Consider the following 15,973-nt stretch of genomic DNA (forward strand, 5'->3'; position numbering starts at 1 on the left):
AATATGATTATCAATCAACAATTGTGTGGCATGAGGAATGTGAAATAACAGTTATATACTGGGAAAGTGATTTATACTAAAATAAATTATTTGCACTGAGAAATGGTGTTATGAGATATATAGAGATGTTGTTATACAAAAATGATGTTAAGAGGTATACAAATATGTTTTTGTACATATATGATAATATGAGATATACTGATATGATTTATAAAGATATGAAAGATGTGAGAAACCCATATATGTGTTATATAAAAATGATGAAAAGTGATATTCAAATATGTTTTATACAGAAATGATGATATATGTGATATACATATTTGTTTTACAGAAATGATGAAATGAGATATATATATGTTTTACACAAAAATGATGATGTGTGATATACACAGATGTGTTTATATAAAAATGATGATATGTGATATACACAGAAATGTCTTATACATAAATGATGGGAATTATATAGACATGATGAAATATGAGTACAGAAATATGGAAATGAGAATCCTAATGGATAAAAGATATACAGAGAGCATGGTACCAATGCTAGCATATGTGTTAGTGCAACCACGTGTCTTCGATAGAGCCTGGCGTGACAGTCGATTGAGCCTGTGAAGAGTAGAGTTACCCCCTGGGGTCCGGACTACAAACGCATTTAGTTTTAATCTAACCTGGTAGGTCAGCCACAGTTAGGTCAACCTATGGGTCACACAACCCGATCATGTGGGGGTGAATACATGACGATGTGACATGAATATCCTCAGGATAGTTCCTTATTACAAACACGATAATTGAATGTTATAATATGATGAACATCCATGAGTTACAGATGCGTTGTGCTATATGTTGGTGGATACTCATGGGCTAGAATATGAATATGAGAAATGAAATGAAAAATGAATAATCATGAGTTATAGACGCGTTGTGTTATATACTGATGGATACTCATGAGCTAGAATATGATTGTGAGAAACGAAAGCTTATGGAAACATGTTGATATATGATTATGAGAAATGACATGAAAGTTTATGAAACTATGATATATATGATTATGAGTACATGTAAGGACCAGGGAAAATATAATAATAAAAATAAATTTGGGAAAATAGGATTTTGGCCAGTTCAGAAGAAAACCGATGATGGTTTTCTGGAGAGGAAGAAAACCGACGACAATTTGGAATTACCGCGGGTCGGTAATTGAGTAAACGATAAAATATGGCCGATTAAAGAGAAACCCAATGATAGTTTTCTGTGCATAGGGGATATTAAGGAAAGTCTTGCGAGCTGTTTTCAAAGAGAAATCAAATTCTCTCTTTTTCTCTCCGAAACCCTACGGTCCCCCACCCTTCCATCTTCGATTCTCGCCCCGTTAAGCCCTGTTTTGATGATCAGGAACCACTACGAGGTTGTTGAGAAGATTCTCTATAACATACGTGGAGGATATTTTCAGTTTGAGGTTCCAGGGTTCCATCCCAAAATCAAGGTAAGTAAGGCGTTTTAAAGTTTTATTCTTAAATTGAGGTTATTTACTTTTCCACTGCATGATTGTGGTATATGGTATCAGAAATAGGCAATTGAAACACGTAACCCTCGGGTCCCACTTAGCGGGTTCGGTGCGTTACAATACATATCTGTATGTTTTTCTCAATAGATTTAATAATTTAAATGAATGTCTTAAGATATAACAAAACTCATGTTGCCACACACTGTCAATACTTTATTCCATCTTATTGAGAGGTGTCTCAACCCAAAGAATTTAAACGTTTTAGGAAATCAGGACAAACAAGCAGAGAGAGCTCCGAAGTAAAGGAGATCTTGTTACCCTAGTATTCAGGGTAAGTGTTTTAGAGTTGGGAATATGTTTTGTATAACCCTGAGAGTATTTTGTGAATTATTGGGGTAGTATAAGTACATGTGTGGAGGTTATAACACTTTGGTATTGTATATGGGACCCAGACACTTTGTGTATTCCACTATAGGGTTTGTATGTTTTGATGGAAAGATTTCCCGGTCCCCCACTTCGGGTTGTGTCATGACGATATATGGTACCAAAGACGTTTGTTAGACAATTGTTTATTATTGTGTTGAAAAAAAATGGTAGAAAATTGGGTCGTCACATCCTCAGAGGTTTCCCCCCTGAAACCCAACCAAACTAACATCCAAATGTTCAAAATTCAAAAATCTGTGCAGTTTATTCTGAAGAAAACTGTTGACATGGTTTTCTTGAAACCGTTGACGGTTTTAGACATAATGGGGATACCAAGAGCTTGCATTTTGAAATTCAGCCAAAATTGTCAACAGATTTCCTAAAATCGTTGACGGTTTTCCTCTACTTTGTTGCACCTTGATTTCTTTCATGCCTTCCCTTAGTGTGCGAGACATAATTCACAACAAGCTTTTTACTTGTCTTCTCCTCAGAAAGTCCATGCCTTCATTAGCTATCAAAGTTGCATCTAAGATTTACCTTCCCGAAACAAAGGCCATTTGCTGCATGGATATAATCAGAGGTATAACTTCTTTAAGCATGTTAGAAAAAACCTTTGCTAAAATCTTGTAGAAAATTCCAACTAAACTGATTAGCCTAAAATCTTTAATGTTTTCACCCTCGCCTTTCTTTGGAATGGTGACAATGAAAGTGGCATTTAGACTTTTCTCAAATCTTTCTTCAGTATTGAATTCCTAAAATGCTGAGATAAAGTCATCTTTCAAGAATCCCCAACAATTTTGAATAAAAGATATGATAAAACCATCTGGACTAGGCGATCTGTTCCCGTTAAAAGTGAATATCAGTCTCTATGAAAGGTATTTCGAGTTTTTTGAGCTGTTGTTTGGCAAAGAGGTAATCCCATTCTCCTTCAATCTGGGTCTCCACTCAAAATGGCTCTTGAAGGAGGTCGTGGAAAAATTTTGTGATCTCATAATTAATTTCTTCCTTTTCTATGCACGTCTTATTCCTCATGACCATCTTTGATATGTAATTCTTTCATCTGTGTTGAGATGCCATTTTATGGAAGAAACAGGTATTCTTATCACCTGCTTTTAGCCATAATTCACGAGACTTGATTCTTTGAGAAGCTTTTTCCCTATCGAGCAAATTAAGGAGCTTTCTATTTGCTTCCTCTTTCAAAGATTTGTCATTTACGAATATTTGTCCCTGCTCTATCTTGTTATTCCACAAATCAACCTCCTTTAACCATGAAGCTTTAACTTGCAACTCAACTATCTTATACCCATCGCTTTATTATTTTTTTTTTTTAAAAAAAATCCTTCAATGCCTTTAATTTTTTAACCAACACATATGAAGCTGGGCCTCTAGAATGTCATAGACTCCTATCTCTCCTCCATTTTACTTTGAAGCCCTTCGATCATTAACCCGCTATTGTCAAATCTGAATAGGGCTTGACCCCACCTAACACATCCACAGTCTATCATAATGGGATTATGATCAGATAAGCACTGAGCTAAAGCCAATTGAGTAGTCTGAGGGAAGCTTGTCAGCCAATCAGGTGTAATCAAGAATCTATCTAGCTTGGACATGATGGGGGTTTCCACTTGTCCCACATTCTAGAATGGGATTGAGAGAAGTAAACATACCTTGAAGGCTTCTGGTGGTTGATCTCCTCGGCGAAGGCGACAGGGACGGATCCGGAGCGTCAGCAGCGGCGACGAAGAGAGAAGAGAGAGAGAGAGAGAGAGAGAGTGAGAGAGAGAGAGAGAGAGAGAGAGAGAGAGAGAGAGAGAGAGAGAGAGAGAGATTGAGAGATGGAGGGAAATGAGGAGGATTGGAGGTAATGGAAGGAGATTGGGGGAACCCGCATAGGTTTTTCAATGTGAGACTATTAGTGACAAATTTTTAAAACCGTCACTAATAGTGTTTAATAAATTAATTTCATATATTTTAAATAAAAAACTAGTAGTGACAGCTCCTAAATGCGTCACTAATAACCAACTAATAGTGACGAATCTTCAAATTTGTCACTAATATTGTGAAATAATTTTTTTTTTAAATAAAAAAAGCATTAGTGACGGTTCCTAAATTCGTTACTAATAAGAGGTTAATAGTTACTGCAGATTCGTCACTAATATTGTGAAAATTTTTTTATTTTTTTAAAATAAAAAAATTATTAGTGACGGTTCTCAAATTCGTCACTGATAAGGGGCTAATAGTGACGAAATTGAAGATTCGTCACTAATATTGTGAAATAATTTTTTTATTTTTTTAAAATAGAAGAAATATTAATGACGATTCCCAAATCCGTCACTAATAAGGGGCTAATAGTGACGAATCTTAATGTTCATCACTAATATTGTACACTAATTTTTTTCCTTTTTTTTTTAAATTAAAGAAATATTAATGATGGTTCCCAAATCTGTCACTAATAAGGGGTTAATAGTGACGAATCTTAATGTTCGTCACTTGTGTTATAAAATAAATTTTTTAAATAAAAGAAGTAATAGTGACGGTTCTCAAATCTGTTACTAATAAGGTGCTAATAGTGATGAATCTTCAAGTTCATCACTAATATTGTGAAAATAAATTTTATTTTATTTTATTTAAATAAAATAAGTATTAGTGACGGTTCATAAATCCATCACTAATAAGGAACTAATAGTGACGAATCTTAATGTTCGTTACTAATATTATAAAATAAATTTTTTTCATTGGTTTTAAGTAAAAGTATTAGCGACAAATCTCAAATCTGTCACTAATAATGGGCTAATAGTGACAAATTTTTATGTTTGTCACTAATATTGTGAAATAAATTTTCTTTATTTTTTTAAATAAAAGAAGTATTAATGATAGTTCTCAAATCCGTCACGAATAAGGGGGTGATAGTTACCAATCTTCAAATTCGTCATTAATATTGTGAAAATAAATTTTTTTATTTTTTTTTAAAACAAAAGAAGTATTAGTGACAGTTCCCAAATCAGTCACCAATAAGGGCTAATAGTGATGAATCTTTATGTTTATCACTAATATTGTGAAATAAATTTTCTTTATATATGTTTTTAAATAAAAGAAGTATAAGTGATGATTTCCAAATCCGTCACTAATAAGGGGATAATAGTGACGAATCTTTAAATTCGTTACTAATATTGTGAAAATAATTTTTTTAAAAATAAAATAAAAGAAGTATTAGTGATGGTTTCCAAATCCGTCACTAATAAGGGGCTAATAGTGACGAATGTTAATGCTGTCACTAACATTATGAAATAAATTTTTTTCATTTTTTTTTTAAATAAAAGAAGTATTAGTGACGGTTGTCAAATCCATCACTAATAAGGGACTAATAGTGACGAATCTTTATGTTCGTCACTAATATTGTGAAATAAATTTTCTTTATTTTTTTAAATAAAAAAAGTATTAGTGATGGTTTCCAAATCTGTCACTTATAAGGAGATAATAGTGATGAATCTTTAAATTCGTTACTAATATTGTTAAATAAATTTTTTTATTTTTTATAAAATAGTAGTAGTGATGGTTATTTAATTATCACTAATAAGAGTCTTTTTAGTGACGAATTTAATTCGTCATTAATACTGCAAAAATCATCGCTAATATTTTTCCGAGATAATTTCTGTGCGAAAAATGTTTTTCAGCGATATTTTTCGGTTTTTAGTGATGAAACTATTAGTGACAGTTGCTAAAACCTTCACTAATACCTACTTTTAGTGACGAAATTGAATCCGTTACTAATAGTTTCATCACTAAAAATTAGTATTTTTGTAGTGTTTTATTCTTCTTTAGTTGTTGAGAAGTCTTTGTCTCTAAAGCCAATAAGAACCTAACCATAAAGACAATTCAAAGAATGTAGAAAGGACGAGCTTCTTTTCATAATTCCCAATCTCGCACTCTTTCTTCAATCTTCATCCATTTTTATGGTTGACCAAAAAACAAAAGTTTTAGGGAATTTTTTTTCCAATGGTTAAAGTTAGTGTTTTTATGTCGAAAATTTTAGGAGTTGAGAAGAGTATAGAATGAAAAATATATAGGCATGAAAAACATATAGGCTATTTTTTTAAAGATTGATTTCTTTTCTCTTTAATGAAATTACCTTTCTTTAAAAAGTTTTATATTACATTTTATCAAAATCTAATATAAATCTAAATTTAAAATATCTCTAAATTTAAATTACTGCGGATTTAGATAATAAAATTATTCTTAGGAACATGAATAATAAAGGGATAATAACTAACTGTGCATGTCTATATAAGGCAGACCAAGGTAGCAATAATTCGATCCCAAGCAAGGACAAGAAGTGAATAATCAACGGTGTGAGTGCGAGAGAGCGTGCGCAGGCAGAGAGATAGTGAACTAGCTAGCTAGTCATGGCATCTAACGTGTTTGGCACACCCATCACCGACTCAACCTTGCAAAGTATGCCGGAGTACCCGCCCGGCAAGCCGATAACGGCGGAGGACAGGGCGCGCGTGGCCGTCAACATGAAAAACGCGGAGAACAAGGCCGCCAACGCCCTGACTTTCGTGGAGAACCAGAAGGCGAGGTATGGTTACGGAGTGAGCACCCAGTGCCTGGTGTACAACGCCACCGGGAACACCCTTTGCTTCGTTAAGGACCACGACTACCACGGCCACATTGACAAGTCTCCGTATCCCACCGAGATCGCTAACGGGCAGTGGGGTGCGTTCCTGCACGTCCACCCCACGGCTGCCGCCACCGGCTCCTCAGCCTGCGTGGTGTATCGCGGCAAGAACAACGGCGGCCAAGACTGTGACTGGCTGATCGGCTGGTCCAACCCATGGGACCATTCCGCTTTTTCTTACGGCAACAGGGTACTTAATTAATGATTCATTAAATGAATTACTTTGTGGAATTATCAGCACATTAATGAAAAAAATAAAAATTGAATTGTGCAGGCCTACACTGAGATCAAGGAAGCTCACGACTATGATCAGGACAACATTTGGAGTCAAATCTCTTCAAGATTGTATAACGCTGGACACGACTGCACTGCAGCATGGAATGGTTGCACATCAAAAGTCATCTGCGGCAAAGGCACCACTGCGACGTTTGAAGCCACTCTCTGCTTGGAAAATGTTTCCATATGATTCTAGGTTCGCGGTTGATATGTATAAAGAGGGCAGGCCCTCGCGTCTAAAATAAAGTTGTGTTTAATGAGTATGAATTTTAGATTTTTAATATAAATTTTGTGAATTTAGAAAAAAATATAATAAAATTTTTTATTATGTTTTTCTAAATTCATAAAAATTTAAATTTTAAATCTAAATTTTAAATTCTTAAACACAAGGTAAAAGTATTACTCTGTCATCCGACTAGCTAGCAATGTAATATATATAATATATTATCATGTGGAAGACCTACTAGCTTTAAGGTCATTTCACCTAAATAAAATATAATAATATATATACTCTTTTTTATGACTTTGCAAGCTCCTTTGTTGATTTTTAAATTCGTTTCTTGGTCATTAAATGTTGTCTAGTCTACATAGACATGAATTTTAAACAAATAATTTGGATTCCAATAAACTTAATTAAAAAGATGAGTTTTGTTAAAGTTTGAAGATGTTCAATTCATCGTATCAACTTGGCGGAACATTTTTCTACCATTCTAATCCAGACTAGTCACTTTTGATCTCGCCTTTTTAATTTGTGGATTTAATGTTTTTTTCTTTTGTACTGTAACAACTCCCCAACTTAGCAAAAACAACAATTAACAATTATAATTAATAACAATCTTACAAATTATTGTTATCATTTAGCTACACTAAGCGCGGGAGTTTCTCATTAAAAAAAAGTCAAATCAAAGTTAATAATCTCTCAAATTATAAGTAATTTCTTAATAATAGTGGATGCTTTTTAAAATTCCAAACTTTCGCTCATTTGCTAGGCTAGCTTGGAGGTACTATTCCCTTCTGTAAAGCTATGCTTAAGGAATGGTCTAGACTCCTAAAATAATTACTTAAATCTCTGGTTTAATTCATGTGTTATCTAAGTTTCCTTTTTTAACTTGTAATTGTATCATGTTTTGTGTCCATCAATAAACTGCCTTATTAAAAGTGTTTTGATTGCCCTACAACTAATCTATGATGGCAAGCAACGAGGGAATTCTTGAAATTCTAGACGTATCTTCATATCAACTTAGACGGAGGAGTGTATTTCTTCATATTGGGAGTGGTGTTAACCTACTAGCAAGCACTTCTAGTTTTCTAGTAGAACATTTTCTCCTCATCCAATTTAGAGACTCTCTCTATAACTTCTTATTCTTAATTTTCTATCTTATGATGGAATCCTAGAGCCCTTCCTTTCAATTTCGATATCAAACTCTTGTTTTACAAATCATATCATTTAAATATTGTTGATGTCAAATTATGTCCAACGTCTCGATGAAATGGAAAGGCAATTCCTAGAAAAGAAGATTTTTGAAGAAAAAAAATGAGGGAAATGATTCGAAGCATATATGACATGGATAGCTACCTTAATTTTTTGAAAGATAGGGAAAATAAAGAAAAATTATGAAAAAAGTCCACAAAAAGTCGTAATTTGAATTCGAGAGTGCATTTGTGCGTGGGAAAAGTGATTAACTAACAATCTCATGATGGTTAACTAATCAACTCCTTATTGATACCTATTCACAAAATGGTTACCATACTAATCAACTCCTTATTGACACATATTCACAAAATGGTTACCATAATTACGTATGTATGCCTTCCAAAAAAAAAAGAAAAGAAAGGGAAAAATCCCATTTGGTCATCCAATGTTAGTATCATATCTAATAATACTTCAACATGACTTCAAGGAGTTTAGAGTATTTCTCTAAAACAAACTGACCTTACACTCGTAATTTTGAAGAAAACATGATGATGATGATGATGATGAAAATTAATTGATTTGAAAACATTGGTCTTGTATTACCAACTTTAAAAACCAATTTTTTTTTTTTTTCAAAAAGGGCACTATGTTTGTATTACTAGTCTTTGAAAAAGATAATGGAGACAATGAGTTTTGAAAAAGATTTGAGTTAAAAAGCACGATGAAATCCATGAATTTTAGAAAAATTAAGGTTTTGTCGTCGACCTTTCAAAATCGGGAAAATCATTGAAAATACACATTTTTGCATTTTTAAAAGCATTTTTGAGAAAAAAGAAATGATTCTCACATTGGACAAACAAACAAGCATGACTTCTTTGATCTAACTATGTTGGTCGAAACCATAATCTTGCTGGAATCATATGATTTTCAAAAGTTACAAAACCTTGCCATGCTTAGGGATAAGAAGAAAAAGATATTATGTAGTAAAATCCTCTTCTTTATTCCACCATGAGTCAGAATTAAATTTTTAGAACCAAAAGAAAAAAACTCATATTTTGAGATTTTTTTTCACATTTTTCCTTTTGTTTTTTTTTTTTTTGTGAATCTTAACAATAACAAGAAAACACGCAAACTAATACACACCCTAAATCCATACGCACCCACATATACACATACATATATACGCATACATACACACATATACCATTCACTCACACACACACACCCACATAGATATATACATACTAATAAACCCACACATACATACATACATACATACATACATACAATTAGATAATACAATTAGGATTAGGGTAAGTGGACAAGATTATGTCAGAAATTATTTTAAAATATTTCCGATCAAATTTGAGTACATGATTTCAATTATATTCATGTTGTTTAAATAGATGCCTAGGTTAGATTAAATCGCGTGGATTTGATTATATCGAGTTTTCTAATTATATGGATATTGAATTAAATAGGTGGATTACTATATATTTTCTCGGGTAATTCGTTAAAATTGTAATTATTAGACAAATCGTGTGACATGAGTTTATTTTATATTATTGTATAGTGGAGCAAATTTGGGATTTTTGCGGTGTTATGCTTATTATGTGATTTATTGAACATGTTTATGCAATTTGACTATAAATTTGATGTTGGGGAAATGTACAGATTATTATACGATTTAATCGCACAAATTGTATTATATGTTTTAATAACCCTGATGGTTTAACTTACAAATACGATTTTTATTAAAATAGAATTATTGAATGTATTTTTGTACTACGGCTCATTTTAACCACAAACTGATAATAATTTAGTTCATAGTCACTAAGAGGTCTCACACCCAATTTTTATCAAACATTTCAGATACCTTGAGAAGCATAGTTGAAATCAGAGTAGTGTAATGGAAGTGTAGGTGGGGTAGAGAAAACACAGTTTAGATTTCATATTAACTTTATTGTTATTTTTGGTTTATCTTAGAATTTCTAAGAATGTATTAAATTTGATACAGGAGATATTGTTGTTATAATGAGGTTTTTAATACTCTGGTATAAATGAATTTGAGGTCTTTTGTTGTTTAAAATTTGGGTCATTACAGATGGTATCAAAGCACCAGGAAGAAGATCTTGTACACTTTAGGAATGATTTTTACCAGAGTATATGTAACGACCTACTTAATAACTGGGATTTTTTTTTTTTTTAATACTATGATAATCTACATGCTCTGATATCATACTGAGATAAACCCAACTATGAACCTAAGCAGCGAGAAGCATAAATTACATAGACATAACCATATGAAAATATATACACAATACAAAAACCAATACTACACAATATCAGAGTACTACATGGTTCCCAAAATATACATATATAACTATTTACCCAAGATACCCTCAACCATGCTGGGATATACAAAAACACTCTCAAAATATACTCACTCTCTGACAGGGCACCACTGAAGCCCCTCTATCTGTGAGTCTGATCTGCTCGCCTACCTAGATCACTTGAAAAATGATTCAACACTAGGATGAGCCAACGCTCAGTAAGATGAAATCAACTATTACTAGTGTGTGGCAAATAAGTAACTATATCATGAAAATCTATTTACAAATAAACATGTATAACTAAGTATATAAATAAAGTACAAGTGATAAAATACACCCCCTTTTCATGTTGCTTTACATAACAGTATCGTAGGTTACTAATCAAAATACTTCTATTATACATAGGTATATTCCTTGTTTCTGTAAATCTGTACATACGTAATAGTAACTGAAAATGTTTCTTGTGGATATCTGTGTGTCATGACTTACTCCCTCATGATAGGGTTGTGCGGCCTGTAGGTGGGATTTACCTTGGCTGGCCAACCAGGAATAAATCAATATACTCCATCGGTCGATTTGCCCACCTCAACCCATATCTGGATAGGGAGCTTGTCCTCTTCAAGGGCCTAGGTGATCGACCTTACCATGTATTATCTAAATAGGTGGTTGTACTCATAAAGTAACATAATATCTGTAGTAACGGTACTGTGCTCTGTAACTGCATAGTCCAACAGGGTCTGATATCATATAATATATTTCTATATATATATATATGATTTACCTTGATTCTGAAATACTGAAATAACCATGATGTTGCATAAACTGTAATTGTAGTTCATACGTAATACTAAGAACTGTATAATCATAACACCGACATCTGCATAATCATAGTACTGAAACTACATGATTATAATACTGATATTCATATTATCATGGTACTGAGGTTTATGAAATCATGGTACTGAAATATCGTAAAATCAGAATACTAAAATATCGTAAAACATATCTTCATACTATATTCATATTCACAAGCCACATGATACTGTAATACATAATTTTCATCATTTTAAAAACTGTATAATATTTTAAAAATACCTAACATAGCATATTTCTCTTACCTGACTATAGGAAAGCCCTTATGGAATACTAGCCTAACCCCGTAGGGCCTCCTACACAACATCCTAAAAATAATATTCGCCAGAACAAAATATCAATATTTCATCGCCCACATCATTTCTTATAACTACCATAAGGTTAAAAATAGGTTAAAAAGTTTTACCCTGAACTTGGGATGAAATCCATTTTCCTTTTCCCAACGATCTGCTCTGGCAGACTCCTAGAGAACTTCGTCAGGAGCGTCGTGGTAGCCTCAAATCTTCAATCCGGCAATCGGCGGAGCCAAAATCAAAGAGAGAAGGGAGAGAGAGAGAGAGAGAGAGGAGTGTTAAAAGCTATTTATAGGGCCAGATTCGTCGATGAGACACGTCACCTCGTCTATAAGTCCTTCATTAACTTTGTCAATGAAACCCTATATTCATCGACGAAATTCAGAGCAGCTAAAAACCCTGCTCGGTATTTTCTCGTCGACGAAACCCTGTATTCATCGACGAGTCTTGGCAATTTCCTTGAGTTTATTATTTTTATCCCCCAGAATGCAATGTTGTCGATGAAGTCTACGACCTCCTTCTGTTTTTGTTTCTATTTCTATTTCTCTTTCTCTTATTATATTTAAATACTATTATTTTTCGGGTCACTACAGTATATGTATGAATTAGAATAAGGGTAGGAATGGGTAGGTTGGGATAATTTTAAACCTAGGGTTATGTTAAATTTCAATTGAAGTTATATCTACCAAAAAATTTCGACAATGAAATTTTTATGAGAGAAGAATGTAATGATCCCAAAAATAATATGCATGTAATTATAAAAAAATTTAAAATTTAAAATTAAAAATTAAATTAATTAATAAAATAATAATTATTAATTTAATTATATAATATAATATAATAATATATTAATATAAATATATATATATATATATATATATGTACACCTGATGTACCATAAACGATCTTGATGCACTTCAAAATTGAAATGCTAGATAACCCCCCAACTGTCTCTTATTTCTCTCTCCCCCTCAACATCATCTCTCTCTCTCTTCCCCCCCCCCCCCCCCCCCGCTCTCTCTCTCTCTCTCTCTCTCTCTCTCTCTCTCTCTCTCTCTCTCTCTTAATTTCTCCTTCATTTCTCGGCCAAACTAAAAAATGAACATCATGTCTGAATCCTAACTCCGCTCCTCAATATTTTAACCGAAGAGATTTCGTCGTTTGTATGTCGTAGGAACCACTCTAGGGTTAGGATAAGTGGACTAGATTATGTTAGAGTTTATTTTAAAATATTGTCGATTAAATTTGAGTACATGAATTTAATTATATTTATGTTGTTTAAATAGATACCTAGTGTCGCGACGTCCCGGGAGCGCGTGCGCCCCGGGTGGCGAAATTAAAAATCAATTTTAATTTTCAATGAAAAATATGAATGTCGGAGTCGCCACTAACCTTTTAGTACGGTTAGAACACATGATTACTACCCCATTAGGGATAGAATGGGTCTACATTACCAGAGTTGGGGTCGTGAGTTCGGTTACGCGAGGGGAAGGTACGAGCACGTCCTACACGCCCATTCGCCAGGAGCAAGGTGGAGAGGCCTCGGGTTGGCTTGCTGGAGGCTCTGCGGGCAGCTGCTGTGTGGACGGAGTTGCAGCGGCTGAAGCAGGCGGTAGGGCGTTGGGGCTGGTCTGTGGTGGTTGCAGGAGGTTGTGAGACGAGGGTGGATGATGGTGGCTGGCTGCGGTGAGAGTGGATGGCCGGGGCTGGTCACGAGTGTGAGAGAAGCAGCGAGGGGCTGCCAGTGTGTAGCAGGCTAGCCGTGAACAGTGTTCACGGCTGTGGCAGAGTTGCTGGAAACAGATGGCTACGGCAGTTCTTGAAGAGGGTAGCTGTGAGGTTGAGGGAAGACGAGAATGGTGAGGGTAGAAGCTGGGTTTAGACTGAGGGAGAGAGAATGAGCGAGAGAGAGAGAGAGCAGACCAGCAGAGTTTTTCTTTTTGTTTTGTTTTTTCTTTGGTTGCCTTTCGCCCCACTGCTTGGCCCCTTGGCCTCTCTTTTATAAAAGAATTTCTTGAAAACCCTAAAAACAAACTTCCCTTTTTGATTTTATTTTTATTTTTCTCTTTTTTTTTTATGCTTTTATTCTTATGGTAATAATGAAAATGGAAATAATAATAATAATAATGATCATAATAATATAAGTATCAACAAGGTAATAAGAATAATAATACTACTACTAATAGTAAATAATAATAAATAACTATAAAAAAAATAAAAATTAAGATACTATTGGTAAAATAATAATAATAATAATATTAATAAAAATAAAGTAATAATACTAATATTAAAAGTAATAAATAATAATAATAATAATGATAACATTACTAATAAAAATAAAGATAATAAAAATAATAATAGCCAAAATAAGATACTAATGCTAATAATAATAATAATAATAATAATAATAATAATAATAATAAAATAATAATAATTATTATTATTATAATAATAAGGTAATAAAATAAATAAATAAATAAAAATAATAGTAATAATAATCCAAAATAATTATAGTAAATTAATAATAATAATAATAATAACAATAAAGATAATAAAAAAACTAATAATAATAATAATAATAATAATAATAATAATAATAATAATAGTAATAAAAATAATAATAATGATAGCAAAATAATAATAAGAATAATAATAATAATATTGGGCCTAGGTAAAAATGGGGTGTCTACAGCTGCCCCTCTTTGTAGGCTTCGTTGCTTCAAAGTAAAAGTAGGAACTCTCCTACGTTATTTGTAGCAACAAACCTGCAAAGATAAAAGACGCTGATTTTGGACCGGGCCCAATGCATCAAAAGTGACCAAAGTGTGGCTTCTCAAAACTGACCATTGAAGGATCAACATGAGTGAGACCGCAAAAGGGTTAATAGGAGTGGACTGTGTGGGTCAATAAGAGTGAGACCATGAAGGGCCAATAAGAGTGGACCGCGATAGGTCAATAAAAGTGGACCGCGATGGGTCAATAAAAGTGGACCGCGATGGGTCAATAAGAATGAGACCGTGATAGGTCAATAAGGTGGGACCGCGAAGAGTCAATAAGGTGGGACTGCGATGGGTCAATAAGGTGGGACCACGAAGGGTCAATAAAAGTGGACCGCGATAGGTCAATAAAAATGGACCACGATGGGTTAATAAAAGTGGACTGCGATGGGTCAATAAGAATGGGACCATGATAGGTCAAAAAGGTGGGACCGCGAAGAGTCAATAAGGTGGGACCGCGATGGGTCAATAAGGTGGGACCACGAAGGGTCAATAAAAGTGAAACCGCGAAGGGTCAATAAGGTGGGACCGCAAAGGGTCAATAAGGTGGGACCGCGAAGGGTTAATAAGAATGGGATCGCGATGGGTCAATAAGGTGGGACCGCGAAGGGTCAATAAGAGTGGGACCGTGAAGGGCTAATAAGAGTGGACCGCGATGGGTCAATAAAAGTGGACCGCAATGGGTCAACAAAAGTGGATCGCGATGGATCAATAAGAATAGGACCGTGATAGGTCAATAATGTGGGACCGCGAATGGTCAATAAGGTGGGACCGCGATGGGTCAATAAGAGTGGAATCGCGAAGGGTCAATAAGAGTGGACCGCGATGGGTCAATAAGAGTGGACCACAAAGAGTCAATAAGAATGGGACCGCGATGGGTCAATAAGAATGGACCGCAATGGGTCAATAAGAGTGGGACCATGAAGGGCCAATAAGAGTGGACCGCGATGGGTCAATAAGAATGGACCGCGATGGGTCAATAAAAGTGGACGGCAATGGGTCAATAAGAGTGAGACCGTGATGGGTCAATAAGAATGGACCGTGATGGGTCAATAAGAGTGGGACCGTGAAAGGTCAATACGAATGGGACCGCAATGGATCAATAAGGTGGGACCGTGAAGGGTCAATAAGAGTGGACCGTGATGGGTCAATAAGAGTGGACCGCAATGGGTCAATAAGAGTGAACTGCGATGGGTCAATAAAAGTGGACCGCAATGGGTCAATAAGAGTGGACCATGATGGGTCAATAAAAGTGGACTGCAATGGGTCAATAAGAGTGGGACAGCGATGGGTCAATAAGAATGGACCGCGATGGGTCAATAAGAGTGGACCGCAATGGGTCAATAAGAGTGGATAAGATGATCAAAATAATTTGGATGAAACTACTCACATGAACGAGATA

General features: G+C 34.4%; 1 protein-coding gene across 1 annotated transcript; it reads left to right on the top strand.

Annotated features, from left to right (window-relative positions):
- Positions 1–6,239: 6,239 nt before the first annotated feature.
- On the top strand, positions 6,240–7,399 carry LOC131150910 (23 kDa jasmonate-induced protein-like). Its single transcript, XM_058101987.1, has 2 exons — positions 6,240–6,795; positions 6,880–7,399. The coding sequence occupies exons 1-2, from the start codon at positions 6,331–6,333 to the stop codon at positions 7,069–7,071; spliced, it is 657 nt and encodes a 218-aa protein (XP_057957970.1). The 5' UTR covers positions 6,240–6,330; the 3' UTR covers positions 7,072–7,399.
- The last annotated feature ends 8,574 nt before the right edge of the window (positions 7,400–15,973 follow it).

Source organism: Malania oleifera, chromosome 3 (genome assembly GCF_029873635.1).
Source record: "Malania oleifera isolate guangnan ecotype guangnan chromosome 3, ASM2987363v1, whole genome shotgun sequence".
NCBI classification, from domain to species: Eukaryota; Viridiplantae; Streptophyta; class Magnoliopsida; order Santalales; family Ximeniaceae; genus Malania; species Malania oleifera.